This window comes from Phalaenopsis equestris, unplaced genomic scaffold (genome assembly GCF_001263595.1).
Source record: "Phalaenopsis equestris unplaced genomic scaffold, ASM126359v1 Scaffold205791, whole genome shotgun sequence".
NCBI lineage: Eukaryota > Viridiplantae > Streptophyta > Magnoliopsida > Asparagales > Orchidaceae > Phalaenopsis > Phalaenopsis equestris.
The window spans coordinates 90393-118244 of NW_018225253.1; the positions used below are offsets into that span (position 1 = coordinate 90393).

Sequence of the window (27852 nt, forward strand, 5' to 3'; positions counted from 1 at the left end):
CGGCTCAAATTGACCACATCAGCTCATAAAATTATATATATAATGCTAAGTAAATTATATATAAGGAGCCACAAGCCAATTTCTATCTTATTCTAGTTGGAACATATCAAAATAACTCAATTTGAACCGGACCAAGCCACTTCCGAGCTAAAACTGATCCAAATAACTCAGTTTGAGTTAGCCCATTTCAATTTCAAGCCGGAATGAGCTCAATTCAATTTGAAGTCAGATTGACTCAAAATCGAATATAACGAGCAACAAGCCAATTTCGAGTCACAATTAATCCATCCAAGCTAATTTCAAGTCGACCCGGACCATTAACAACCCTTAGTTGACAGAGCCAACTGCACCTGCAGTTTCATAAGTCAGGACAGTTATTAGGCATTACCAAATATGCCTCAGAAATCATTTGGCAAATTATTATTCAATTTAAAAAAAAAACTAACAATTCTGACTATGTCAAATAAAATCTATTAAATACAACAAATTTGCATAAATTATACATGCGACTTCTTCATAACTTCAAACTTGGGGGCTGACATTTCAGCACAGCTCTTCAGCCAATCCTAAGAACAAGGACCACTTGGGCATTGCGTTGCTTTAACAAGTTTTGAATAATACCTCCTTTTTCTTTGAGAAGAATAACAAGTATTTACTATGCACTGAAGACTTTGAAGCCGAGTTGGGATATAACAAAACAAATAAATGTATGCACAGCTGGACAACAACACCCATAATTGAAGCTTCCTTTTAGTCAAAAGTCACAATTTTCATTCAAATAAATGTCAAATGTTGACTTAAAACAAACACTTTGGACAACAAAAAATAAAAAGAAGTGAAGCTTCAATTTTACATCATACATTTCTCAAACAATATTTTATTGCATTCACTCTCATTTGTATTGGGTTACCCAAACAAAGCAAGCCCAAATTGATTTTATGTAAATTTCTTTGAAGAGAACAGAATTAGACAACACCAAATTCGAATAAATCTTGAGTTCCTTTGATGAATTTACCCATTAACAGCAAACTTTGAGCAGTAGTGTAACTTTTTACAACACCAAAGCCAGGGAGCCGTTGGTTGGACTTATATAAGAACGGCGAGTATGGTGATAACTGCTGCAGTACTGCATATCAATGCCTGGAAAGAGGAAATAAGTAAATAAGTGAATTCATGAAATGTTATTAATAGAACTCAATGAATAAAGGAGGAGTTACATACATACAATCTAACATCTAAACTTCTTTTTCTACCTATATGCCATCTTACCCATGCATGAAGAGGTGTATCACTTTCTAAAAGTAAAAATATAGGTTTTTTTTAAGTAATATGAAATATTTAAGTGGTATAATGTAAAAAGTAAAGTTTAGGAGGTTATATATGTAAATACATAGGAATTGGGTGGCATCTACGTAAATGCCCCATAAGTAAAACATGATTTAAAATTTTCTGAAAGCAGAAAAAAAGAGGCAGTCTGCTTTGCTCTGAAATCAAAATTTGGCTAAAATCCATCTTGATCAAATTTAGCTTAGGATATCCTTAATGAGATTTTTTTACATCTAAGATGTGTTCATTATGTGGCGTCTAAGTTAGATACGGTTGGGGACAAATCGGCCGAGAAAATAATAAAGTCTCAAATTAAGCGAGAATCATATTGTGCCAAATTTCGATATTTAAAGCCCTTATCTGGATAAGCTTGAGCCATGGTTGTAACAAAGAATGATGCAAGCAACATTACAAAGAGTGATTGCAAGGAATCAGCATTTTAATATATCAAGGAAATAAAGGATAATTTAGTGGTCATTTGAGATCACTTTTGTTTTTCATTTTATATTTTATATTTATATTTTATTTTATTTATATTTTAATTTGAAACAAAATATGTTTGACATATTTGATTAAGATATTATTATTTTTAAAAAAACTCAAAGCACCTAGTAGTTATTGAGTGTTTTAAAAAACATGTTAATTTATTTTTAGTAACTAAAATAAAAATATATAAAAACCAAACTAAACAAACATATTTGTAAAAATAAATGAAAAAAAAAAAGAGCCCAAACAAGCCCTTAGATTTCCTTCATGTGGTTATTCTACCCATCAAATAAAGTAACCATATGACATCTTTGTTTCTTGCCCTTTTCACTTTGAAAAATGCTTAAATTATAGAATTCAAATGATTTTCTTCAATAGACAAGAGAATCCATTCCAACAATTATAGAGGCGTTTCAAATTTTATATTGGCCCTTATATGATCAAAATTGTTGGGCGGGCTTTTTAAAAAAAGTTAAAGTCATTAAATATTCAGAAAAGCTGTGCACTAGGCAAAGAAATTCTCGAAAGAGTTCACATATGTTTGTAAGATCCTGCAGCAACAAAGAGTCACTGTAAAATTCAAATATAAAACATTTAATTAGAGTTGGGAATCTAACTATGGCAACATAGACTAATTCTGAGCAAAACAAGATAAATGACTTGAGTTATTGTCCAATTGCATATTTATTTTATTACTTTATTATTAAATTTAGGGTCTTATACATCTTCACATCTGAAATGCCAAAGAGGAATTTAAAAAATTCTAAAAAAGCCCTAATATCCTGGACCAGATTTCAAGCCTAATCTAAAAGAAGGGGCATTTGCATACATACCACGCAATTGTTATGTATTTACATATCTAACACCTAACTTTACTCTTTACTTGCTTAACACCCAAATCTTATATATATCATCAAAATTATCACTACTTTAACTTAAAAAAAAAAGTGAAATACACCTTTTCAGGCATAAGGTGGGATAAAGATAAAAATTGAAGTTTATAGAAAAAAATGGAATGAATGTAAACCTTCCAAAAATAAAAAAAACTCATGGTCAGGAATTCAGGTCAATAAGAGCAAAGCATGCTTATCTGAAATATTTATATATGGCAAGGGGGAGAGGGAGAAAAAGATACTAACAGCAATTGCAGAAGCAGCAAGACCAGCTCGCTCTCTCGGATCTTTCCGATAGTGGTTACTGAAGTACAAATATGTAGCATAGTACCATACCAAGGGGCACAAAAGTCCTATCAGAAAACTGTGAAAAGACGGAATTGAGTGTAGCACAAGCAACGTAAAACCAGAAGAAGAATATAAAAAATAAAACTTAATATACTTACCAAAACCAACCTATGCCACAGCCGTAGCACCGAAGAGGCTTGTCATACATCCCCCATCCAGTCTCATCATCATTTACCAAAAGATACTTCACATTGTTGCCTTTATCTAGAACAACTATTTGAGTTAGTATGGGAGCATTGTATACTTCAAAAAGATATATTTCACTTCTTACATTGCGCACGATATTTAATTAAGGAAAAAAATAGTAAACTATAAAATATTGTAACTCCTAAATCCAGCACATATTCTCAAATTCATTATAAAAAGCACATGGTTTAGAACCAGTAATACAAAACTCTAATAACATTATTTCAATCTTACATAATTAGTCCCATTCTTGCAATAAAATCTACAATCATTCCTTTTCTTTTAACAGCGATATTGAGTGTGGCTTCCATGAAGTGGAAAAAGGCTGAGCATTCATTCAGTGAACTATGCAACTGCATGGCAGTTGCTTGAGATCGAGATTCTTTATGAATTAGGAGGGCTACAACATCCTTCCACATACTTGGATGAGAAAATCATGGCGCCTTGCTTACGCCATGAAGAAGGAAATTTATTTTGCTTTCGTGCTTGGAAATTTTGTAAGAGGAATTCTTATTTTCTTCTTTGATTTTTTCTTTGGGATAGAATGCTCCAAATTCAGTGAGATCTTCTCCATCCTTTCTGCCAATTTTTTATGAGAGAATTTGGTCTATTTTGTTACTCTTCTCAATTTGTTCTTTTCCATATATTTGATACTAGACTCATCTATGCCACTCCCCAAAACAATTTCAGGAAATGTGCCCTCTCCCATGAGATGTTCTTCTTTCCCTCTACCTCAAATATGCATAAACACAGATTGAGACTATTGAAGGTAGTTATGACCATTAAGTTTATGATTTGTGATAAAGTTAGTTCAGGAGTCGTCTGAACAAAATTCTTGATCTGTGATTCATAATTAACCTCTAGAATAGAACTTGAAGTCTTCATCCCGTATTTGATCGTTAACCCCAAAAATATTTAGGGCCGCTTCTAGTTGCTGTCATTTATATAGGAAGATGAAAGGTTGTTACAAGAAAGGAAAAAAATGGCTTATACTACTGCTTGCTGCTGCTGCTGCTTTTGGCTGCCACTGCTGTTGCTCCTGCAGGAAGATGCCAGCAGAAACTGCTACGGAACGTCTGCTGCAACATGCTACGAGAAGGAGTCTTGATACAACTAGTTGCTCCTGCGGAGGATCAGCAGGGTATGATAGGGGGCGGGTAGTTATGAGAAATTCGGGATGGCAAGGAGGAGAGGCTCTAGAGAAGTAGTTCCGACGGAGGAATACTGAAAGGCCTGCAGCATATAAAGTTCCGGCGGCACAGAAGGCCAGAGGAGGGTTAACAGGAGTGGTATAGGCTGCTGAGAATATAAGAAGAGAGTCTGCACCCTATATAGAGGAACCGGCTGCAAGGAAGAAAATGGTTTATGACAGGCTTGCAAGCTGGTAGAAGAATGAACCGACTGAAGGGAGAAGCTAGAGTGTAGGCTCTGATGCAGAAGAAGATGATATGGTTCTTACTGGTGATGATAAAAGACAAATTTTTATAATTAAAGAATTTTTTGCCGCTGAATTTGAAATCAAAGACCTAGGAAACATGGTATATTTTCGAGGTATGGAGGTAGCAAGATCCAAGCAATGAATTGTTACATCACAGAAGAAATACATCATAGATCTGCAAAAAAGCTATGGATGATTGGTTGCAAACCTGCTGATACTCCAATAAAACCAAACAAGATATCTAACAACAACAACAAAACCTTAATCTCACTACGTGGGGTCGGCTACATGAATCCTTTTTTCCATTGTGTCCTATTTAGTGTCATATTTTCATTTAGTTCTAATAAATTAAGATCATTTTTTATACAATAAGCTCAAGTCTTCCTAGTTCTACCTCTGCCTTTCTTAACATAAGTCGAATCTAAAACATCTATATTCTCCTAATAGGATAATTAGATGGTTGACGTTTAATGTGACCAAACCATCTAAAGTCATTTAATGTGACAAACAAGATATCTAACAAGAAAGAAAAAAAAATATCTATGGATAAGGGAAGATACAAGAAATTGGTAGTAAAACTCAACTATATATCACATGCTAGGCCAAATATTGCACATTCTGTCAATATTGAGATCCAACACTTGAATAGCCTAAAATAGAGCATTTGGAGATAGTTTAAAGTATTTTGAGATTTCTCAAGAAAACTCCAGGTTATAGATTAAATTTTGAGAAAACCAGAAATAGAGAAATGAAAGTTCACTAATGTTAAGTGGGCAGAAGAAATCATTAACAAAAGATCCACACATATTATTGCTCATATGTATAACAAAATTTGGTTAAATGGAGAAGTAAGAAGCAAGTTTTGTTTCGAGAAGCAGTTAAAGTTAGAATGTAAGGCACTTGCCATGGGGATCTATTAAATAATCTGAATTCAAAAATTGTTAAGGGAACTGAGATGTTCTTCCAATAGGCCTATACAGTGACAGTCAAGAAGTTATCAACATTTTCAAAAATTATGTGCATCATGAAAGGACTAGGCATATTGAAGTTGATAGACACTTCATCTTAAAAACGGTCCATGGGAGAATTATATAGTTAAGCTACATCCTGCCACACCAACAAGTTGCGGATATCTTTACCAATGGTCTTCCTTTCAGCACCTCAAAATTCAATACCAAGTTTGGTTTCTACAACATCTACGACCTAGCTTGGGGAAGTGTGAAAATATGGAAGATTTGATTCTTTCCATATTTACCTATCACATTTGGGTCTGCCACCATCTTCAAACCTTGGAGGATTTGATTAAGGAATTCCTCCTTTCAAACCTCTTTTCTACAGTAATGAATCAATTTTATTGCTCAAAGAATTTAATTAGGTTATGACATATAAGGCTTGGAGAAATGTCAAAGTAAGGCTAATTAGAGTTTTCAAAAGAGGTTTCCTTTGTGATTACATGACTAGATAGCCCTAGAGTTCTGTGAGTATTATGTTATGGAACCCATTATAGATTCAAATTTCCTACTAGAGTTCATATGACAGAATGATAGATCTAAATGTCTGCTTATCTTCAGAAGTAATTTCTCGAGGAAGATTCGAGTCTTTATGCTTGAGCAAAAGAGTGATATAATTAAGATATTTGAGAAGTGGAATGCACACACAAAGAAAAATTTCAAGGAGGTTAAGAGGTGGATTGATAATGTCTAACAATTTTGTTATTCAAAGTTCGGGATCTTTTTGTCAAAAAGGAAGGAATGTGAAAGAAAAGACTATACTGGGTATGCCTCAATGGAGTGGTAGAAGGATTAGAAAATACACTTATGGAGGACCATATGTATATTATCAAATTCTAATTTGAGAAAGATTTTTGTTTACAGGATTTTCATATTGAATTGTCAAAGAGAAGAGACTATAGTCGGCATGCCTCAATGGAGTGGTAGTAGGATTATAAATTACACTTAAGGAGGACCATATGTATATTATCAAATGCTAATTTGAGAAACATTTTTGTGTAGAGGCCGTTCATATGGAATGCTACTTAGTGAATATGCCTCCAATTATGCTATTGAGTTGAGAACTCTCAAGGAGGTACAGCTAATTATCGTTCAACTTATTCAGCTATATGAATTTTTGATTGTCCCTCCGATAGTGCTTTATTTGAGGATGCTAAATTAGACTCTAGAGCCAAGAAGTACATAATCCTAGGGCACTTATTGCAAGTCAGTTGTGTTCTTGGTGAACAATGGTAACATGCTTAGTAAGTTAGACTTGCATTAGAAATATTCAACGTAGCTTGATGATTTTGGAGGATATAAGATATTATGAAGACATGCTAGATATAATTTGGAGCATGATCTCTAAATATTAGATGATAGGTCACCACTAAACATCAACAGGAAGTTATACCACTACAAGCAAAACAAACTATTGTTTCTTATAGGTCTAAAAGGCAACTTAAGAGTGTCCCAAAGTTTTCATTATGATTCCTCTTGTTTTCATATGATTGTCTATGCTTTAAGCGTTGAGAAGATTATTGACAATCAAAATCCATCCACTTTTATTTAGCCGTTAATGAAAGTGAATCCAAGCAGTGGACCATAGCTATGAGAGTTTTTGTACAATAATGAGACTTGGAATTTGGTTCAACTTTAAACAAAAAAGAAAAAAAAATAATATATATATATATATATAAACTTATTCTCTCCCTATCTCATTCTCGGCTTCCTCACATGAAAAGGCCCCCTCTACTTCACTCACCTTTTTCTCTCCTCACCACAACCCATTCTCCTTCATGTTGAAACAATTCTTCAAAGCTTAAACATAAAGTGGGAACTAAAGATAAAGATAGCATCTTATGCAAAGCACGAATGGCTGCAAAGGGGAGATAGATGTGGGCTTCAAAGTTTTCTTACATGTTGTCAAGCATCCTTGTTCATAATTTATTAGTAATGATTGCAATACATAATCTGTTGTTAGAACATTTGAATATGAAGATAAAGCAACTTACAATGAATTTTTTTTAATACATATTCAAATATATTGATGATAAGTTGATTACATCCAAAAATAAATTATAGATTAAGAAGTGAAATAGTTGATTTGAATGCAACATTTTAAATGAAAAATCTTAGTACTACTAGAACGATTTTGGGGTTAAAGATAAATAAAAAGAAAGCCCGATGCTTTATTCCAAGCGTTTGACTAGGTATTACAAGGATTTGGTTTGCAGACTTAAGACTACAAAGCTTATTACTTTTTCACTTGCTGGTTATTTCATTCCTTAGCAACTTCTACTCCTTAATCACTAGAAGAACGGTAAATGATAGAAAGCTTTATGCTAATGCAATTAGAATTATAATGTATATCATCTGATGTGCACACATCTAGGCATATCACATGGAGTCAACATTATGAACAAATACAAGGACAAGCCTAGTTAAACTAAATGTGAAGCAAGGAAATAAATTTCTGAGGCAACTTAGAGGTAATATAAATTATGATTTGATGTAAGATATGGACATTTGATTGTAGTGTTGTGAGATTTTCTGATTTGAATTATGTTGGCGATCTTGAAAAAAAAAAATCTCATATTAGATATTCCTGCTAACTCCCAAAATGTGTCATCTTGGAAGGCTTATCTTCAACCTATAAATTCTTTATACATTATAGAGGCAAGATATATGACCCCTTTTTAAATCGAATATTGAGGCGGTCTGGTTGAACTACTTGGTTGATAATTTAGTAGTTTTCTGCAATGTGTTTTTCACTTAGTATAAATATCACAAAAAAAACAGGCATCTTAACTTTTACTATCACTTCTTCAAAGATAAGGTTGAAGATGGTAAAGTTTCAACTAACAAGATTTGTAGAGAACATAATCTTATTGACACGCTCACAAGAGTGCTCCCTAATCTAAAATCAAGGAAATGCTTGGACATAACCTATTTACATAGCTGTGGACGCAATGACGCCCTTCAAAGATTTGGGTGAGAATACGGCTTTGGTGATTTGAGCATGATTATTATTCACTTTGAACTTTGATGGAGTGGAAAATAAAATGAGGAAAAATTATAATGAATAATATAAAATTTTTTGGGAGGAGAAAAATAATTATTCCTCTTCAATTTAAAAGAAAATGATTATAATAAAAATAAAGTGTGATGAGCCTCACATTAGGAACCTAATAAAATTAGCCATACTCGTGACAAAAAGAGAAAATATGGATTATGACATACCAATAATGCTAGGTTCTAGAAATAGAAAAAGACCTAATAATAGAATATAGAATATACTAAAACAAAGCACGCCCCTCAAGTTGGAGCATTGATATCTATCATGCCCAACTTGTTTACAAGGAACTCAAACTAGACCTGAAAAGTCCTTTGGTGAAGATGCTGCTATTGGTTGCACTATCAGAGTGAAAGGTCTGCAAATAGCTCCTTAATCAATCTTTTGTTTTATGAAGAGTCTCTCAATCTCCACATATTTTGTGCGATCATGTTGCACTAGATTTTCTATAATGCTTATGATAGTTTTATTATCATAGTATAATTTCATTCGTATGTTATCGGGATCCGTAGTAGTTCAAGAATTTTCTTCAACCATAATATCTCACATTCTTAATTAGCCATAGTTCAGTATTTTGCCTCAGCACTAATCTTTGCCACTAGATTCTGTTTCTTATTTTGGCAAGTAACCAGATTTCCTTAGACATAAGTGCAGTATCCAAATGTCAATCTCCTGTCAACAATTTACCCCACCCAATATGTATTGGTGCATGCCTTTATGTTCAATTGTGTGATCTTATGAAAAAGTAAACCCTTAAATAATGTACTTTTTAGGTATCTAAAAAACTTGTTGACTACTTCAAAGTATTTTTCAGAGGACGAATGCAAAAATTGACACACCAACCTTACAACAAAGAAGATATTTGATCGTGTATGTGATAAATTTATCAAGTTTCCCACTATTTTTTAATATCGAGTTGTATTCTTCCTTCTCATCTCCATGTTTCTGATGGGGATCAACTGGAGTTTCTGCAAGTCTACAGCCACACATCTTAGTTTCCTTTAGAAGAACAATAACATACTTCCATCGGGAAACAATAATCTATTTCTTTGATCTAACAACCTCCATGCCAAGAACATCTCACAGAAATATTAAGTTTTGGTCTAAAAAATTGATGAGAGGGAAGTCTTCAACCGATTAATTTCATATATGTCATCCATAGAGAAAATTATCTCATCCATATACACAATCAATATGGCCATTTTACATCCTTTGAATGTCTGAAGAACATTGTATTATCGTTTTGCCCTCGAGTATACCCTCAACTTTTAACAAATTGTGTAAATTTTTCAAAACCACATATTCGATGACTGCTTCAACCAGTATAAGAACTTTTTAGTTTACACATTTTTATACCAAATTTCTAACTAAATCATGGAGATGCATCTATATACACTTCTTCTTCTATGTCCCCATTGAGATATGTATTTTTTATATCCAACTACTGCAATAGTTGCAAGTGATAGAAAAACTCTTATAGAATTAAATTTTACGACTGGAGTGAATATATCTTGGCAATTGATGCCATAACTTTGAATGAATTCCTTGACAATTAGTTGAGTTTTATATCGTTTAAGAGAGCTATCAAAATTATACTTGATTATAAACACTCATTTACATCGACAATCTTCTTCCCTATAAGTGGATCAACCAAATCCTATGTGTCATTTTTTTTTTGCAGAGCTTTCATCTCCCCAAAAGTAATCTTCTTTCACTTAGAAATTTTCAGAGCAACTTGCACAATATTAGGAATATCCACACAAGACAATTGTGTGGTAAAAGCTCAAAAAATTGAAGGATTTTCATATGACATAGAAGATAATGAATGTTGTGTGCAAGACCTCACTCCCTTACAAGCAGCAATGGGATGAACGGTATCCTTAAATTTAGGATTAGGGCTAGACTCGGGTTTAGGATTAGAAGACTTAGAATTTGAGATTGAAATGACCTGATCATGAGGTAAAGTCTAAATGAGGATATTACCTGGAGGATTCATGGATTCTAGGCAACGCAAATGATTCATATACTCCTATTTTTAGTTGCCCTTTGTCGCGAATAGACAGTGTCAAACAATTCCAATATCGTAGTTCTTTTTCTGTTTTCTATTTATTTGTTGTTATAGGATTATGAGTATCATGCGATGACACTGTAGAAAGATATGAATCAACTTCAGCATATAAAAAACTCGCCCATCGCCTGATATAATATATCTTGGATTTTCAGGTTGAGCAATCAATGTTGGGGAGATATTAATTTGTGAGTCTTTGGTTTGAAGAAAGTCTTGAAAAATAATAATCAAATTTTTATTGTCCCTCCCTCCTTTGAAGATGAGTTGAAAAAAATGATTGTAATTCAAAAAAGATGATATCCATGAAGACGAACATTTTTTTAGAAATAGTATCAAAATATTTATCACTTTTGAGTGAGAGCATAACTAACAAACAAACATTTTATGAATCAGGATTCAAATTTTCGTTGATGATAACTATGAATGTGAACAAATGCAATACACCCAAATCTCTTAAAGGTAAAAAAATGAAAGCCGATTTGTTGGGTAAATTTTATGAAAACATCAAAAGGTGTTTCAAAATTCAAAGCTCTATGAGGTGTTCTATTAATGAGAAATGTAATAGTAAAAACAGATTCACCCCAAAGATGCTTTGGCAATGTTTTATAAATAGCAATGCCTAAGTTACTTAAATAAGTGTTTGTTTTTATTTCAACCACATTACTTTGTTGCGGGTGTCGATAAAACAGATTTGATGAACTATTCTTTCAAAAAAATTGACCCAAATTATTTTTGAAATACTCTCGGATATTATCGCTCCGTAAGATTTGAATAGTTTTATGAAACTATGTTTGTACCATAGTATAAAAGTTTTTGAAAATTAATTTCACTTCAGATTTTTCTTTCATTAAATAGATTTAACTTGACCTTGTGTGATTATCAATAAAAGCAACAAACCATTTTTTTCAAAGTAAATAAGATGTTTACAAAGACCCCAGATATAACTATGAATCAGAGTAAAATGTGTAGTTGGTTTATAACATTGGGGAGGAAAAGTGCATGATGATGTTTGGCAAAATGATAGATTTCACATTGGAAAAATGAAAAATTTTATTTTTGAAATAAATTAGAAAAATAATTTTAAATACTAGAAACTAGCATGAACTAACCTATAAAGCCATAACATAATATCGTTATCTTTAAAAATAAAATTTAAATTTAAACATGTACTTTAACATTGTTTATTTGTATCAAGTCCATCGATAAAATAATAGAGTTCATCACTTTCCTAACACTGTCAATTATCCTTTCAGTGGTCAATTCCTGAAATTCATAACAAAAAGAGTAGAGAATAGCTTGAAACTGATAATCAAAAATAATTTTGCTAATAGACAACAACTTACAAGACATATTGAGAACATGGAACACAACACAAAGCGTTAACAACGAGATGAGTTTGACAATTCCCATCCTGACAATTATTGAGAAGGAACCATCGACAATTTTAAACATTTATTGCCTACACAATGTCAATAAGATGAGAATAATTTTTAACAAGCAATCACATAATAAGTTGCGCCAAGATCAAGTATCCAAGAATAACCTAATAATGCAGTGATTAAAGAGTTATCCTTCTCTGGTGAAGGGAAAGTCGGAGTTAGACATAATCTTGAAGATTGAAACAACTTGTGCATGTGTTGTAGTTACTGCTTAGTAAAAGATATTGCATCCGAATTGGTAGTATCAGTATTGGCATGGTAGATTCGACCTTCACATTTAAATTTTGGTTTCCAATTTACAGGTTTACTATGAAGCACCCAACATGTCTCCTTCGTATGTCTTGATTTTTTGCAATGCTGGCATCATTATGAGTAGAGCAAATTGGTTTTGAAATTACTAGAACTAGCAGAAATTGTAGAATTTTTTCGAGCACCGATCATCGTTGACTTATACAGCATCATCAGAGGAGAGATGATTTTGGTCGCAAGTAATTTTGGCGCTTAAAGTTGACTAGAGGAGATTGATAAGGGCAATTCCTGCGGAGAAGCTGAAGGGGTTGAAACAAATTGAGTATTTGATAGACATACTATCAATTCAGTTTAATTACCCAGCCCATGGTACTCAGGAACGGAAGCCTTCTCTGTCGAAACTAGATGAGGAACAAAAATAGGAACTAGTCCTCTTTCTCTCAAATTACATATTCCAATGGCGCAAAAGACCAAGAAAAAAAACAGCGAAGAAGAAGCACACCGAGAAACCCATTGTTGAATAAAAAACAAATGGTGAAAGAGAAAGATAAGGAAGCAGAGGTAGAGGAGAAAGTCCCTGCCAAAAAGAAGGCCTACATTGAGAGCTCGACTTGCGCAGTTTCAAAGCTAGAGGAAAGACAGACGTTGGGTCTCTGAACACCACAATCCACCGATTGCCTTTCTTGCTGACCCAAATCGCGACTGTATCGTGAGAGATCTACTACGATCCACACATTGCCTTCCCAGTTGGCTCAAATCACAACCAAGAGGAACACGAAATCTGCAGAGGATCTCTCAATGGGATTAGGTCACCATTTTGAAGGTGAAGGTGGGCGTTGAAACCATGTAATTTTTTGGAGAAGAAAAATATTTATTTATCTTCAATTTCATTGAAAACAAATACAATATAAATAGATGAGGATAGCTCCCACATTAGAAATATAATAAAATCAGCAATAACTCTCAATGATAAAAGAAGAAAACATGAATTATGACATACTTATAATGCTACGTTTTAGAAATATGAAAAGCCTAATAATAAAATATACTAAAACAAAAACTTCCTAAAATTTCAACAAAAATCAATAGCATTTTGGCAAATATCATATAAGTATTTCTATCTCACATAATAGACAAATTCTTAGCATGAGATCTTGACTAGGTATTCCCTCTCTTGAGACAATAGTTGCAAGCGTGAATTCCTGGAGAGTACTTGAGAGCAGCAATGGTTCAATGACTTGTGTGGTTGCGTATGGGATATTGGAGATTGAGATTTTTAAACAATCAAAGGGCCCCACTATCCTTCCACATATGCATGAGAAAACATAAGGGTTGTGGCATACTAATTATGGCATGGAAGAATGAGATGCATGTTGTTGTACTTGGAATTTGGGAAGAGGAGTTCTTGACTTATTATTTAGCTTGTCACTGAGAAATATAACTTAAAATTTGGTGAGATTTACTACATTCTTTCCTAATAGTTTTTGTAAGAAGACGATTTGATCTATTTTGCTACTCTATGCATTTGATGGTAACTTTATTTGTTCTCCTTGCCTAGTGAATGGAAGTCTTCTTGATCGAACCACATGCGTGAATTTATTTGTTCCTCCTTTCGTGAATGGAGTTCTTCTTGATCAAACACATAACTCATGTTGTTCATGCTCTATGATTGTATTTATTAATCTATGCTACATTTGTGTGAGGTGCTAGTTTGTTTCTCCTAGGTTACTCTCTTTGATGCTCTAAAAGATTATTTTCTGCTCTCAAAGAGAGAAGTTTTCAGCCCTTATGTTGCAACAATCTTACATGTCACTATGATTGATAAAATACACATCATTATAAGAACAAGAATAATCTGTATTCTTTGGAAGAAGAAATAGTCAAGCCTTCTGACAAAGTCTAGCATTAAATAAATGTTTTATAGTTATGAATTACAGTATTTAGTGCAAGCCAAAATTACAGGTCATTTTAAAAGGTTTTACGGATAAAGAATACCGCAAAAAAGAACAGTATAGCTAAATAACCCTGAAATATGGAAAATATAGAGAGTGAAAGACACCTTGCTCCATTGGTGCAAAAGGCATTCTTTTTTATGGCTAAATGATGTGTACTTTATTCCTCGGCCTGAAGAACCTTCTACAAAGACAAAGTGTATTAATATTTTTCATTCATGAAAGCTTTATTTGAAATTAGAAGCTTTGAAAATCACAAAAAAAATGCAGTAGAAGAAATTCACGTTGCAGAAATGGAAGAAGCATGTTAGGTAAGTAAATACGGGTTGCTGGAAAAATAGAATATAAAACTACTTCACAATTTCATGTTATGTTATGATCAATAAGATCAACATAAAATGACATTATTATCTAAGTCATGCTATGCTGAATGGTTAATGAAAGTTGCATATAATTGCATGTTCAAGTTTCTATTAACCCATGGTCCCAAAATCCAATTATGGAGTGAACACTAGAAGCACTGAAATAAATTTACAGAGTTATAGCATTTTAGATAGTTCTAATTAGAACAGCGAAGCATCAGGTACCAACTAAGGCCAATATATCAATAAATAGACAACATTTAACCTAAAAGCATACACTAATGTGTAAGGGCCGTTGTTAATCTAACAGGAACTTGTATGGTATTTCTAATTTTTATATGGAACAATTTTCCGCTCTCTCCAAGCTCTCAAAAATCTCCCCCATGTATGTGGATCCACAATGTTGGCTATCAGTCCCCTCAACATTAACTATTATCAACCAAAAGCCTATTCAATAATGTTGAGTTTGCATGGGAGTCATCTGCATTTGAATCTTGCTCAAATACTATAGAAAGCACCAAAGATTTATGAAATTTATAAAAATTGCAATACAATAGAAGACGGACGCCCATCAACCCAAAAACCTAAACAAACAGGTATTAGCCACTACTGCTATATTAGGAACTCAAGTTTTTTTTTTTAATTTTAAAGTGAGATTATTCTCAACTCTTATTTGGACCTCCACATTTCACACATTATAATGGAGTGCACCAGTTCTACCATCAATCTCCTCATATAGAAACTTTTCAATAACACTTAATTTATTGCTAAGTTGGTTGTGTTGTGAAAAACGACGACAATAAAATGAAAAACAGGATCGAGAAAAATCGCAAAACAGAAAAGCACAGCGGAAACACACAAAATTATGTGGTTCTGCAAATTGTCTATGTCCACAGAGCTGCAGAGGATTTTATTAGTTTTGAGGATTACATCGTCGAATACGTCGACATTTATAAGAAAGTCTCTCTCTCTCTATCTCTCTCTCTCTCTCCTCTCTCTCTCTCTCTCTCTCTCTCGTGAGCCACCTGGAGGAAGAACCAAAGCCATGCAAGAAGAAAACCTGCTTCTTTCTCTATCCTCTATCCTCTCTTCTCTCTCTTACCCGGAAGCTACAGAAGAAGAATACCATGGAGAGAAAAAACCAAGCCTCTTTCTTTCTCTCTATTTCCGTGGTCAACACCCAACACTAAAGCTTGCAGGTTGGAGAGAGTGTAAGTTTATGGGCTTTTGCAATTAGCTTACTTATAATAAGCTAATAAAGCCTGTTTAAAAAACCAATTACTGAACGCGGTAGAAGGTTACGCGGGACGCGGTTCCGCGACAAAGCAGATGGCGAGATTTCCTTTTGCCGGCAAACCACAGAGGAGGCGGGAGACTCAAATGGAAGCCTAGGTGAAGCAATCAAGGAACGAAATCAAGGAATTAATTGGCTCCCATAACTGCTAATCTGATAAGTGGACCGGTCTCACCAATCCTCAACAAGTTGTTTAGTATTCTTAGAGCATAAGTGCCAATACTAACCTTGACGATATCAAGTAATTAACGCCCAATATATTCATAAATATACAATCATAAACCCAAAAGTATATTTTAATGAATACAACTCACAAATAGTATTATTAATAATGTGGAAAATTATTGGTTTTTAAGTGGATCTCAATATTTCACCCTTATAAAAGAACACACAAAATCAACCACTAGTTACCTCAAACAAAAAATATTCAAAGCCATCAAGTTCCATACACTGAAATACTGAACCAAGTGGAGCATGTGTGAGTCATCTACTCATAAGTCATCTACTCATAAACATTACGCAATTATGGTAGAAAATATTAAAGACCTATGCGAGTCACAACTTGCAGGAAACATTTGATTGCAACCAAATCATTGGTTCCAATATCACATGTTAAGGAGAGTTGAACACCTAGGCTCTAAGTCAATCAAAATATATTGGTAGATAAACATTCATCAACCCAAAAGCAAGCTGATAGATAATAATCACTACTAAAGTTATAGGAAGTCTGCTCTTTAACTATTCTCAACTTTTATGGAAATCTGAATAGCTCATGTGCAAATAAAAATATGGTAAACATAGTCAATCTATTTTCTCAATAAGTTCACATCAGGGATTAGAACACAAGCATCCCACTAATATAAGTATTATTTTATGAGATAATATAGTAATTAAAAATGTTCAAGAACATGCATGAAAGATATAATAGAAAAAATGAATAGGCTAATCCTAACTATCAAAAGTTGCAGGGTTGCCAATGAATATCACTCTTATAAAACAAAAGCACGTATTATGCTTGCCTTATGATTATAATACATGAATGATAAGAAGAAAATGAAATAAAATAACTGAAACCATACTTGGATAATTTGGACATTTCCAACAATAATTTGGACATATCCAACATAGATGATGAACTAACAAACAAGAATAAGGTTGGATAAAATGAATGTAAAAATAGTGCGGATGAATGGAGAATAAGGATTCATAAAGCTAGCCCAAAATAAGATTAGGAAGAAGTGAAGGGTAGATATGGCTAGAAGTAGTGTAAGAAGATGTCCTTAAAAAATGTTATAATTGAATTCATTAAACTTATGCCAAAAAATTAGGATTTGACTATTGATAAATATAATGGATAGAATAGATTTAAAATATGATGTGATTATCCATTGGTGGTGGAATTTTGGAATTATCTAAGCTTAGGCAGCAGCCTTGGCTTTATCCACTTAGACTTATAGCGTGGCAATAGAATTCTATTTTGAATTTTGAATTGCTTATTTTGGGGGAAAATAGTAGTTCGAATCTCTCTTGCAACTTTTCTTGAAACGCAATATGTATGAGCTCTGTTGAGAGATTTGTGAAACTTTGATGGTGTTTATTCCTTGTTTGTTTTAGTTGGTGGCATGCTTAGTTATTCTAACACTCAGCTACTGTGGCATCTAGATAATTCTCACAAAATTTGAGATTAACAAAGCTTAATTACCAAAATGAAATTCAAATTAAATCTAAAATTGATTTCAATATTTTATGTGGAGATACCAAAGCCATAAATAAAATCATGATTATATAAAATTTACTATACGTCATTTGGATAATATGCTAGATGAGATATTGGTGTTGTAATATTTTGTACGACTGATTTGAGAAGCGGATGTCACCAAGATATCATGAAGAACGGTGATTGGTAGAAAATTTCCTTTAAAATTAAAGATAAATTGAATGAACGGATAAGGATATCAATTTCATGAGAATAAAAAGTATATCTTATAGCCTTTTGTTGGAAAGCTTCTTATTGTTTGTTTTGATGATATTTTAATTTATAACAAGTTACTTAATAATTTGGTGCATCTTAAAAATGCATTTGAGATTTTACAAGCAAAGAAAATGTATTTAAACTTGAAGAAATATTATTTTGTAACTATATATGTGATTTTCTTGTGATTTATAGTGCCTTGAGATGGATTTCCTATTAATTATGATAAAATTAAAGTGATTAATCATAGACTAAAATCTACTAACATACATAAATATTCGAAGTTTTCATAATATGACTATGTTTAATAAGCAAATTATAAAGGTTTTGGTATTTTTATGGCTCCAGACACAAATTATTTATATAAAAATGATTTTTAATTGACTAAATTTGGTATTGGGCTTTTAATATACTCAAAGAAAGATTGAAAGATGCAAATGTAGTTAAAATTTCTTATTTTAAAAATGTATTAAAGGTCTCTAGTGGTGCACATGAAGTATGTACTAGAGGAGTGCTAAGCACAGAAGATTTTACAACATTCTTCAGTGAAAAAATTTAATGAGGATAGACACAAATATTCAAATTATAATAGAAAATTCCATGTTATAATGCAGGCCCTTCAAATATTGGAGATACAATGGTTATCAAATTTTAAAATATATATGTTTTCAAGAGAAATTAGAGCAAAAACATCGTATATGTAGAGTTTCTAAAATCCATAATATTATGATAAATAAATAAAAAAAGTTTATTAATGCTTTGAGTTACAATCCTCTACATAAAATTACATATTGGAGGTGCTAATAGATTTTTTTGTAGAGATAAGACCAGTGTAATGGATGAAAATATGTATTTTTGGCTATGTTTGAAAATACATTTGGCATATTATTTTATAATACAGCATTTGCCAAGTTACTAGATGTAGAAAATATAATAAATGATTGAATACATCTCCACCAATTCCATAGAAACTCTTGGAAAGCTCTAATATGGAATCATGAACATCGATAAAGCATGATTCAATTTTTATAGTGATGGAACAAAAGGCATATTTCATACAATGTCATTAAATCACTCATAGATTTCACATTGCTAAACAATATTTTAATGAGGTCGTTAAATTACATGGTTTATCTAAAATAATTATTTTTTTATTAAGATATATAATTCATTAGTTGTCTTAGATGATTTGGTCATATTAAACGTCGACCATCTGATGATCCGATTAGAAGAGTAGAGGTTTTAGATTCGACTTATGTTAAGAAAAGCAGAAAAAGACCTAGAAAGACATGGGCTTCTTATATAAAAAATGATTTTAATTTATTAGAACTAAATGAAAATATGACACTAAATAGGACACATTGGAGAAAAAGAATTCAAGTAGACGACCCCACATAGTGGGATTAAGGCTTTGTTGTGTTGTTGTTGTATATAGTATTCATTAGTAAATTTTGAAAAGCTCACTTAAATTTCTACCGCTTGCTATCAATAAATTAACAATCAAACTTAAATGGTAAATAGAAGCTTGAGAGAACAAAAATTTTATTGATAAAATAAATATTAGATTAAATTTGATATTACTTGTAGTTGTGTTTGCATATGATTCACGTACTTAAAAGTCTTAACAATATGAGTTTATTTGAGCTTATCATAAGGTATGAACCTAGAAAGCTTATAAATCTTATTGATCTTAAGAAATTTTTGCTTGAAAAAAATTACATAATCATTCAAACAACAAATGCATGATTTGCACTAGATATTTACAAAAAATTAGCTACTAATTATGACAATTACAGGTTTTTTCTTATGTGAGCAATAAAATATGTAGAATTCAATTAGCGTGATAAGTTCATAATGCTTCTAAATCTAAGAAAGCATCTAATTGGAATATTTATGAAATTGAATGCAACGATGGATGGACCTCTTAACATTTTGCAGCATTATAGTATTGATCCAATTTCCTAGACGACTAATTCGACCTTATTTAGCGAGCTTACTTTCGATTTTTTAATTTCTATTTTTTTTGCCTCTTACTGGTGAGTCATATCTAATCCTTCGCTAAATATTTTATTGAGACTTTCATCTAATATAGGGTCCTATTTGTAAATAGAAGTCTAAAAAAATTTATTAGTAAATGTTGTAAGGCTCTATATAAGCCCAAGTCATTAATGAATGGGTAAGTTTTTTTGAGCAAAATCATTTCAACTTAGTATCAGAGACCTACCTACCTCCTCCCGCTCAATCTGGAAACTTCTTCGACATCGTCCCCACGAGCCGAATCAGTATGGATTGTGTCATCTCGCGAAGCAGCAGCGACAAACAAGTTGGGATCGTGAAACAGCCGAGGCGAGTAGGGTTGGGATCGGCGTCGTCTTGATGAGGCAGTCGTAATCAGATGTAACAACAGCTGCCTTGGCGAAGCAGTTACGATCAGAGCTAACAGACATTGGGTTCAAACAGGGAGGCGGAGGTAGCTTAAGTGGGGTTCGTTGGCAACAATCCTGCTGTAGTCCCGTCATCCCAACACAGGGAGGTAGGCCTGGTATGGTCTTGATTGAGGTTTGGGAGTGAGGAAGGCAGTGGAGTAGGGCCTACATTTTTGGAGTTGCACTTGATGGCAAGGAGGCGAAGGATCAAAGAAGCTGTGGTTTTGCTTGCGGGGCAGAGGAGTTGCGGCTTCATGCGAGCTAAGGTAAAGCAGATCGCACAAACTTTATGAAAGGAAGTCGCGTGTGATCTGTGTGATCTATGCTTGATCCTTGTGATTGATAAAGTCTGGAGACAGAAATAGTGCGGGAGGTAAGGGATTGAAACTTCATGGAAAGAGAAATCCTAAAGTTCTGAAGGTCTTCATCGGGCTCATACAGGGAGCTAGTCTCTTAATGGGAGCCAATACCTCAGCACATGCTACAACGCAGGTGAAGCTAAATCTCCCTCCTGTGGATCTGAAGCTCGTTGGACTGGCCACGTATCTAAGTTGGTCACATCAGATTGAGGCTGCTCTAGTAGGGAAGAGATTTGAAGAATAACAGACTGAGGTCGAGCCAAAGAATAACAGTGTGAAAGGGTGGAGGACCACACATGCCTTCTTTTACACTTGATTACTAAACTCAATGGTTCCATCAATTGTCTCATCAGTGAATGATATTCAAAATATGTGCGACATTTGGGCAAATCTGAAAAGAACCTATGCTGAGACTGAGAATCACATGAGGGTATTTCAGATTTAGCGTGATATAAAGGCAGTGGTACAGAATGATAGATGAATTCAAAAGTACTCTATAGAGTTTGAATGGTCGTGGCAAGATCTTGAAAACTTCTCACCTATGTCAAGTTGTGTTAAGTCGAGGTACAAGAAGGGGTGATCTATGCACAGAAGAGGAATATGTAGTTTCTATCTCATCTGAACCCGAACTTTGATTAGAGGAGATCGGTTCTCCTAACCTAGACAATGATCCCTTCAATGGATGAGGCCATCGCCAGGATATTGCAAATGAATTGCATGAGGCTACACTCTGAGTCGAGTGGACTTCCAGGTACACGATCAGCTATAACTGCCTTACACTTAGGTATGATGGGTCCCTGGAGGGAGACCCACAGGTGCTACAACTGTGGAAAAGTAGAACACCCGAGCAAGGCTTGTCCAAAGCCACCCAAGGAGACAGAGACAAGTGGACTTGGATATTCTAAAGGCCAACGCCATAATCGTGGGGCCAAAAGGGTGGAAGCGGGGGCTACCAGACTAATCTAATGATAGAAGAGAACGAGGGAGAGACATGGGTGGTCATTACTGATGAGAATCATGAGCCCTTAGAGTTGTTAAAGCGGAAGCAATGAGCGACAGATGATGTGACTTAGGATGCATCCACCTTATCGTCATCAAAGGACTGCTACTTCTGTTCACTCAGCTAAAGGTACTCGTGATACACATGTTTTTGCCTCTATATTTACTACAAGATCACCAGAATGGATGATAGATTATGATACATCTCAACATGTGACTGATGCTGCCAGTGAGTTATCTTAATACACTCACCTAGAAGTTTGAGAGAGCATTCAGACCGCTGATAGTACAACACAGCATGTGGTTGGTAAAGGTACAACGAAGCGTACTAATTTTATGACTATGTCCAATGTTTTGCACGTCCCTTCCTTTTCAGTGAAGCTTTTATCTATTAATGTCATATTCCAACTAAAATGTGTTGTTTATTTGATATTCCTAAGGTGAGCCTTCAAAAGAAGAGGACTGACCGGTGACTTGGGATTGACACATGGTATATTGGACTCTAATGTTTGGATAGAGAGGGGATGGACTCAACCTTAACATCCATGGTAGAGAGTGTCGGAGTTGAAGGATCTGAGAGGAGTGTGGAACACTCTTCATTTAATTTATTAAGTCGTTGCTACATCTTAAGTGCATGAAACACTCTTCATTTAATTTATTAAGTCGTTTGTATCTGTCTTTGTACAAAAATGCAAATAAATAGAAATTTGTGTGTGATGCCTGAGTTCGGTAATCATACTAGAAGCTCTTATGTTAGTTCTGATAATAGGAGTTCTTGTGTTTTTGATTTAGTGCGCCCAAATGTATGAGGACCTTGTTCTAAAATTTCAATGAATTGTTATAGATATTTTATGACTTTCATTAATTGTTTTTCTCGTGTTACTTGGTTATATTTAATGAGAAAACAAAAATTTGCTTGCTATAAAGACTTTCATAGAATCATCCAGACTTAATACAGTGTAGTAGTGAAGTATTAAAATCTGATAACAGGATAGAGTATGCCAACAAGACATTTGCGGAGTACCCCTGAACCCAAGGGATACAATATAAAACCATTTATCCATACACAACGACACAAGATGGAGTAGCAGAGAAGAAAAGTAAACACTTTCTAAAGGTAGCCAGAAGCATGATGATCTCGATGAATGTCTAAAAGCATTTGTGGGGGAAAACTGTTTTGACAACCATTCAATTAATCAACAGAATACCCTCAAGGGCGCTCAAGTGGCGATCTTCTTGCGAATTGTTGAAAGGAGAAAATGACGGGATCATCCCATTTAAAGTATTTTATTGTGTATGTTTTGAGAAAAATAATAGACCATTAATACGGAAGTTCAATCCCAAAGCTATGAAACATATTTTTGTGGGTTATTCTGCCACTCGGAAGGGGTATGATTGTTGTAACCCAATAGAGGAGATTTTTTGTGAGTATGAATGTGATCTTTACAGAAATTCGAACCATACTATACCTTGGAGGTGACCTCACCCTTTGATGACACGTTAAATGCTGGGGGATGAGGTAAGAGAGGGAGAGTAGTGATGGTGAGAGATTGGTATAGTGGGAACGATGCATTATTTCATTGTGTGGGAAGGATAGACTGAGGAAGAGCTGGAAAATGAGAAAAATGAGCCCGAAGGTGGTGGGACTCAAGCTCAAATGAAGCTGGGAGTGTATGCAAGGAGGAAAAAGTAGAATGAGGGAATGGTGTCGGATGTACCACTCGTGCTAACAACTCCCTTGTCCTGGCCTATCCCGACTCTTGATACACCTACACCATCCACCTCAGAATTAAATTACATAAGTGATATAATTCTTCTCTCTTCTGCTCCCACTCCAATAACTTTGAGGAAGACCTTCACAGCAATGCGGGCATCCTCCTGATTGTTATTCTCCGGATCATTTTTGTTTCTCACATGAAATTGCCCAATTTGTCTTATACTCTAACATAACACCTTTACATTGAGATTTTGTTGCATCTTTGGACACTGTCTCTACACCCAAATGTTGAAAAATAACTAAGGAGGGTCCAAAGTGAAAAGCTGCAATGTTGGATGAGCTTGGTGCTCTTAATAAGAACAGGGCATGGCTGCTCGCATTGCTATCAAAAGAAAAAAAGGGAATCGGGTGTAAATGGGTCTTCATAGTGAAGCATACCCTAGAAGAAAAGATTGATTGCTACAAAGTACAGTTGGTGACATCAACTATGATGAGACAATTGCAGCAATGACAAAGCTGAGCATAGTCAAGACACTCATCTCTCTGACTATGAATGGTGAATGAAGATTACACTAACTAGATGTGAAGAATATGTTTCTTCATGGGGATCTGCTAGAGGAAGTGCATGAACCAAATGGTGGGTAAGGTATGTAGATTGCAAAAGTCATTGTATGGTTTAAAACAGTCTTGAGCTTTGTTTGACAGATTCAAGAAAACAATGGTACGCATAGGCTATTAACAGATCAATGCCGACCACAAAATATTCTTTCAACAACATGGTGGTCATAATACTATTATTGTTGTGTATGTGGATGATATGATTGTCATTGGAGGTGATGAGGGAGAGATTGCTCAGATGAAGGCAAGTTTTGGGGTAAAGGACATGGAACAACTTAGATACTTCCTCAGAATTGAGGTAGCTCGTGGAGCATAGGGGATTGTTCAATTTCAGAGGAAGTATGTGCTAGAATTGCTAAAAAAGACGGACATGTTGGGATGCAAGCCAGCAGTTTCACCAATTGATCAAAAGAAAAAGTTTAGCGCAGAGGTAAGAGAGTCGTTGATCATGAGAGGTACCAGAGGTTGGTGGGCCTTCTCATCTATTTGAGTCACACTCGTCCCGACATAACATTTGCAGTAAGTGTGGTGATTCGCTATATGCATGACCCGAGGAAGGGTCACATGAATGAATATATCAGCTTCTGAGATATCTGAAGAGTGCATCAGGGAAACGGGGGAAGGAGTTGATCTTCAGGAAGAATGAACGTATAAGCATTGCGAGCTACTGTGACTGACCAGGCGAGTTGTATGGAAGACATGAGATCCACATCTGGATACTGCATGCTCGTAGGGGGCAACTTGGTCTCTTAGAAGAGCAAGAAACAGTCAGTATTAGCGAGGTCAACAACATAGACGGATTATAGGCCATGGCCTTAGGAGTTGTTGAGATGTTGTGGCTGAGAGCCTTATTGGCAGGACTCAAGGTGGACTAAGGAGCACATATGAGGTTGTGGTGTGACAACAAGTCAGCGATTAGCATCACCAACAAATGAGTGCAACGTGATAGAACCAAACATGTGGAGATTAATAGGTTCTTCATCAAGGAAAAACTGCATAGCGGACTACTGGAGCTAAGTCATGTAGCTACTGTAGAGCAACTGGCTGACTGCCTCACCAAGGGACTTAGCTCATTAGATTTGCTTGGGTTATGTGATAAGATTATTTTAGCAAAATCATTTCAATTTACTTCTATACAACTTATTTCCCGGAATTATTTAGATGATAAGGTTGAGTCAATAATGATAATTGATTTTAGAGGTATCAAATTCATTTTTTGAAACAAAACTGTGTGATTATTCATGATTACTTGATAAGAAGAACATATTGTATATCCTAATTTGATTATTCCAAATGCTGAATTATGAGATGAATTTGTTTGAGAAATATAAATTTGATGGAAATATGCTTGTTTTTTCTAGTCAAAAGCATCGCATAAAACATTGATTTGGCTGAAACTTATTTGTTTTCTTTTTTATTTGGTTGGTTTATTTCTATTTATTATGACTCCTAAGAGATTTATTTTTATTTCCCAGTTTAATGTTATTTCATATGGCTTGACATAATTTAATTTTGATTCAGTTTAGAATAAGATTTCAATTGATCAAAGCAAATTTTCTTTTCAGATTGAGCAAATTGATATAGTTTGCTCTATTGGTAAAATTATCTCGGCTTAAGTGTTGGCGGTGGCCCTAACCACTTGGACCTATTGTGTAGTCTTGAATTCTATTTTTTATTTTTAACTTTCTAATTATAAGGGGTTAGTGATTATTTAAATCCATCTCTTGTAGTTTTCTTTAGAGTGTTGATTGCATATGGGTTTGTTGAAAAATTTCAAAATGTTGGAGTCACTTGTTCACTATTTGATAAGACTAGAGGCTTGCAAGGCTATTCCACAACTCAATTATTGTATCATGTCGATAATCCTTAGGTTAGAGATCGGCAAGACTGAAGTTTTCAAATAAAAATTCTACGGAATTTTAATTTAAATCCAAAATTAATTCTTATCTTTTCTTAGAATTTAAACATAATTAAGTCGAGCCAATGCCAAAAATATATACTAGCATATGGGATAAGAGTTTAAAAGTAATTCTTTTGAGATATGTAATTGAAGACTTTTTACCTAAATAATTTTTTCTTTTTAGTTTCAATCTATGGAGTGCAAGATAAAAGAGAAATTCTTTTGAATGCATTGCAGGTGTAAGAACTTTATCCTGATGGAAGTCACCAATATGTACCGATGTGAGCCCTAATTTTTTCTTGCTTTAGTAATATCATTCGTTGTTTTATTTCATTTGCATAATTTGATCGTTATTTGTTCAGTGCTCTTGATTTTGATAAAAAATTGACAAGTCAAAATCTAACATTTGGAAATTGACTTCAATTGCTTGCTTTTTTTACATGATTGAGTTTTACTTGTAAAATTTATTCAACTATTTAAATTAATTTACTACCCACTGAGTTATAATTTTTGTATTGTCTAATTGCTTTAAAAGAAAGTAATCAATTGAATTATTTGGTGACATGATATAGGAATCCTCAATTTCCTTTGCTTATGTTCATATTATCATTATATTAGCCACATTAGTAAACCTTAAACCCGAGTCATCCTGCATAAAAATGTAAACATATTTAAATGCATTAGAAAATGTCAGTCCATTCATAAAAAATCGAAATGGTTATTACATATGAAACATCTAGCAGGCCTTTTGATCACATGATCACATCATACGAACTAAGAACTAAAGGCATCACTCAAGTACACATTCTTAGTCATGCTCAACACTTAGAAGCTTTTGAATGTTTGGCAGATAATGATGTTAAACAAGTAAGGCCAATTCCATAAGACAATTTACTTAGTTATTGGAATTCCCTTTTGCTATCGGTATCTATTTGATAGCTAATAGGTTGCAGAAGTTAATATACTAGTAGAGTTAATTACGGTGTAACACCACTGCTAAAGCGTCCATCAATTTGCAAAACTATAAAAGATCAGAAAAAGGCATCATTGTTCTGATTATTTTAATCTTCAACTACTTTCTACCCCAAAAAAAAAAAAAATGAATGATTAGGATAAAGTGCCAAGAAGTGCCAAGATTTTCCCCTTTTTTTTGTTGAAGGAATTTTGGGATCAATGGAGTCAGTGATGAATAAGATGCCATAGAAGCTATGAGAATGAGGCAAAGTTCTGTGGGCTCACATTGGTACATATTGATTTTACTCAATAAAAGAGCATCGTTTCCATAAAACGTCGAATAATGAATCAAAACCAGTCCTATATCAATAGATTTTAAGACAAATCATCCAGATAGATAAATTTCAAAAAGTGTTATCAAATTAATCGCTGAAAAATCAAAGCCCAAAAGACCTCCGAAGCACCCAACGAGCACAAATTTAAAAAAAAAAAAAAAATCAGATTAGCGCATCAAAGATACCTCAAAAGAACTGAAATTCCGCAACAGGCGATCAAATCAATACTCCAAACCACCGGTAAAATTGCCGCCTGCCGCCCTCTGTATACAGTAAGAACATTAGGCAATACAGACAATTTCAAGCGAAGCTGAACTCCAATAAATCGCAAAAGAAAGGATTGAAGGATTACTCTTTTTAAAGTTTTTAATCGGAGAAGACGATTCGTTGAGGAAGCGATTTCCTGCTCACTTTCTTCTTTTTTATTTTCCACGAAGCCAATCCTTTTCCATCCTGACGGCGATAT

General features: G+C 34.1%; 1 protein-coding gene across 2 annotated transcripts; it reads right to left on the minus strand.

The window, feature by feature from the left end:
* Positions 1-748: 748 nt before the first annotated feature.
* Positions 749-27852, minus strand: LOC110036387. 2 transcript variants are annotated; one of them, XM_020740820.1, is made up of 6 exons: positions 27739-27852; positions 27572-27649; positions 14558-14631; positions 3152-3257; positions 2952-3069; positions 749-1140 (listed from the first exon to the last, which is right to left on the minus strand). In XM_020740820.1, the coding sequence occupies exons 3-6, from the start codon at positions 14580-14582 to the stop codon at positions 1087-1089; spliced, it is 303 nt and encodes a 100-aa protein (XP_020596479.1). In that variant the 5' UTR covers positions 14583-14631; positions 27572-27649; positions 27739-27852; the 3' UTR covers positions 749-1086. The 2 variants fall into 2 exon arrangements, with proteins under 2 accessions (XP_020596479.1, XP_020596478.1); XM_020740819.1 differs by having other exon boundaries at positions 14558-14634.

Excerpts from the sequence above, each read along its gene's own strand:
- LOC110036387 (XM_020740820.1), bottom strand. The coding sequence starts at position 14,582 with ATGCCTTTTGCACCAATGGAGCAAG. Across the intron at positions 3,258-14,557 it reads TTTTGCACCAATGGAGCAAG|ATAAAGGCAACAATGTGAAG; the intron begins GTGTCTTTCACT and ends TAGTTGTTCTAG. Across the intron at positions 3,070-3,151 it reads TGTGGCATAGGTTGGTTTTG|TTTTCTGATAGGACTTTTGT; the intron begins GTAAGTATATTA and ends GTCTTTTCACAG.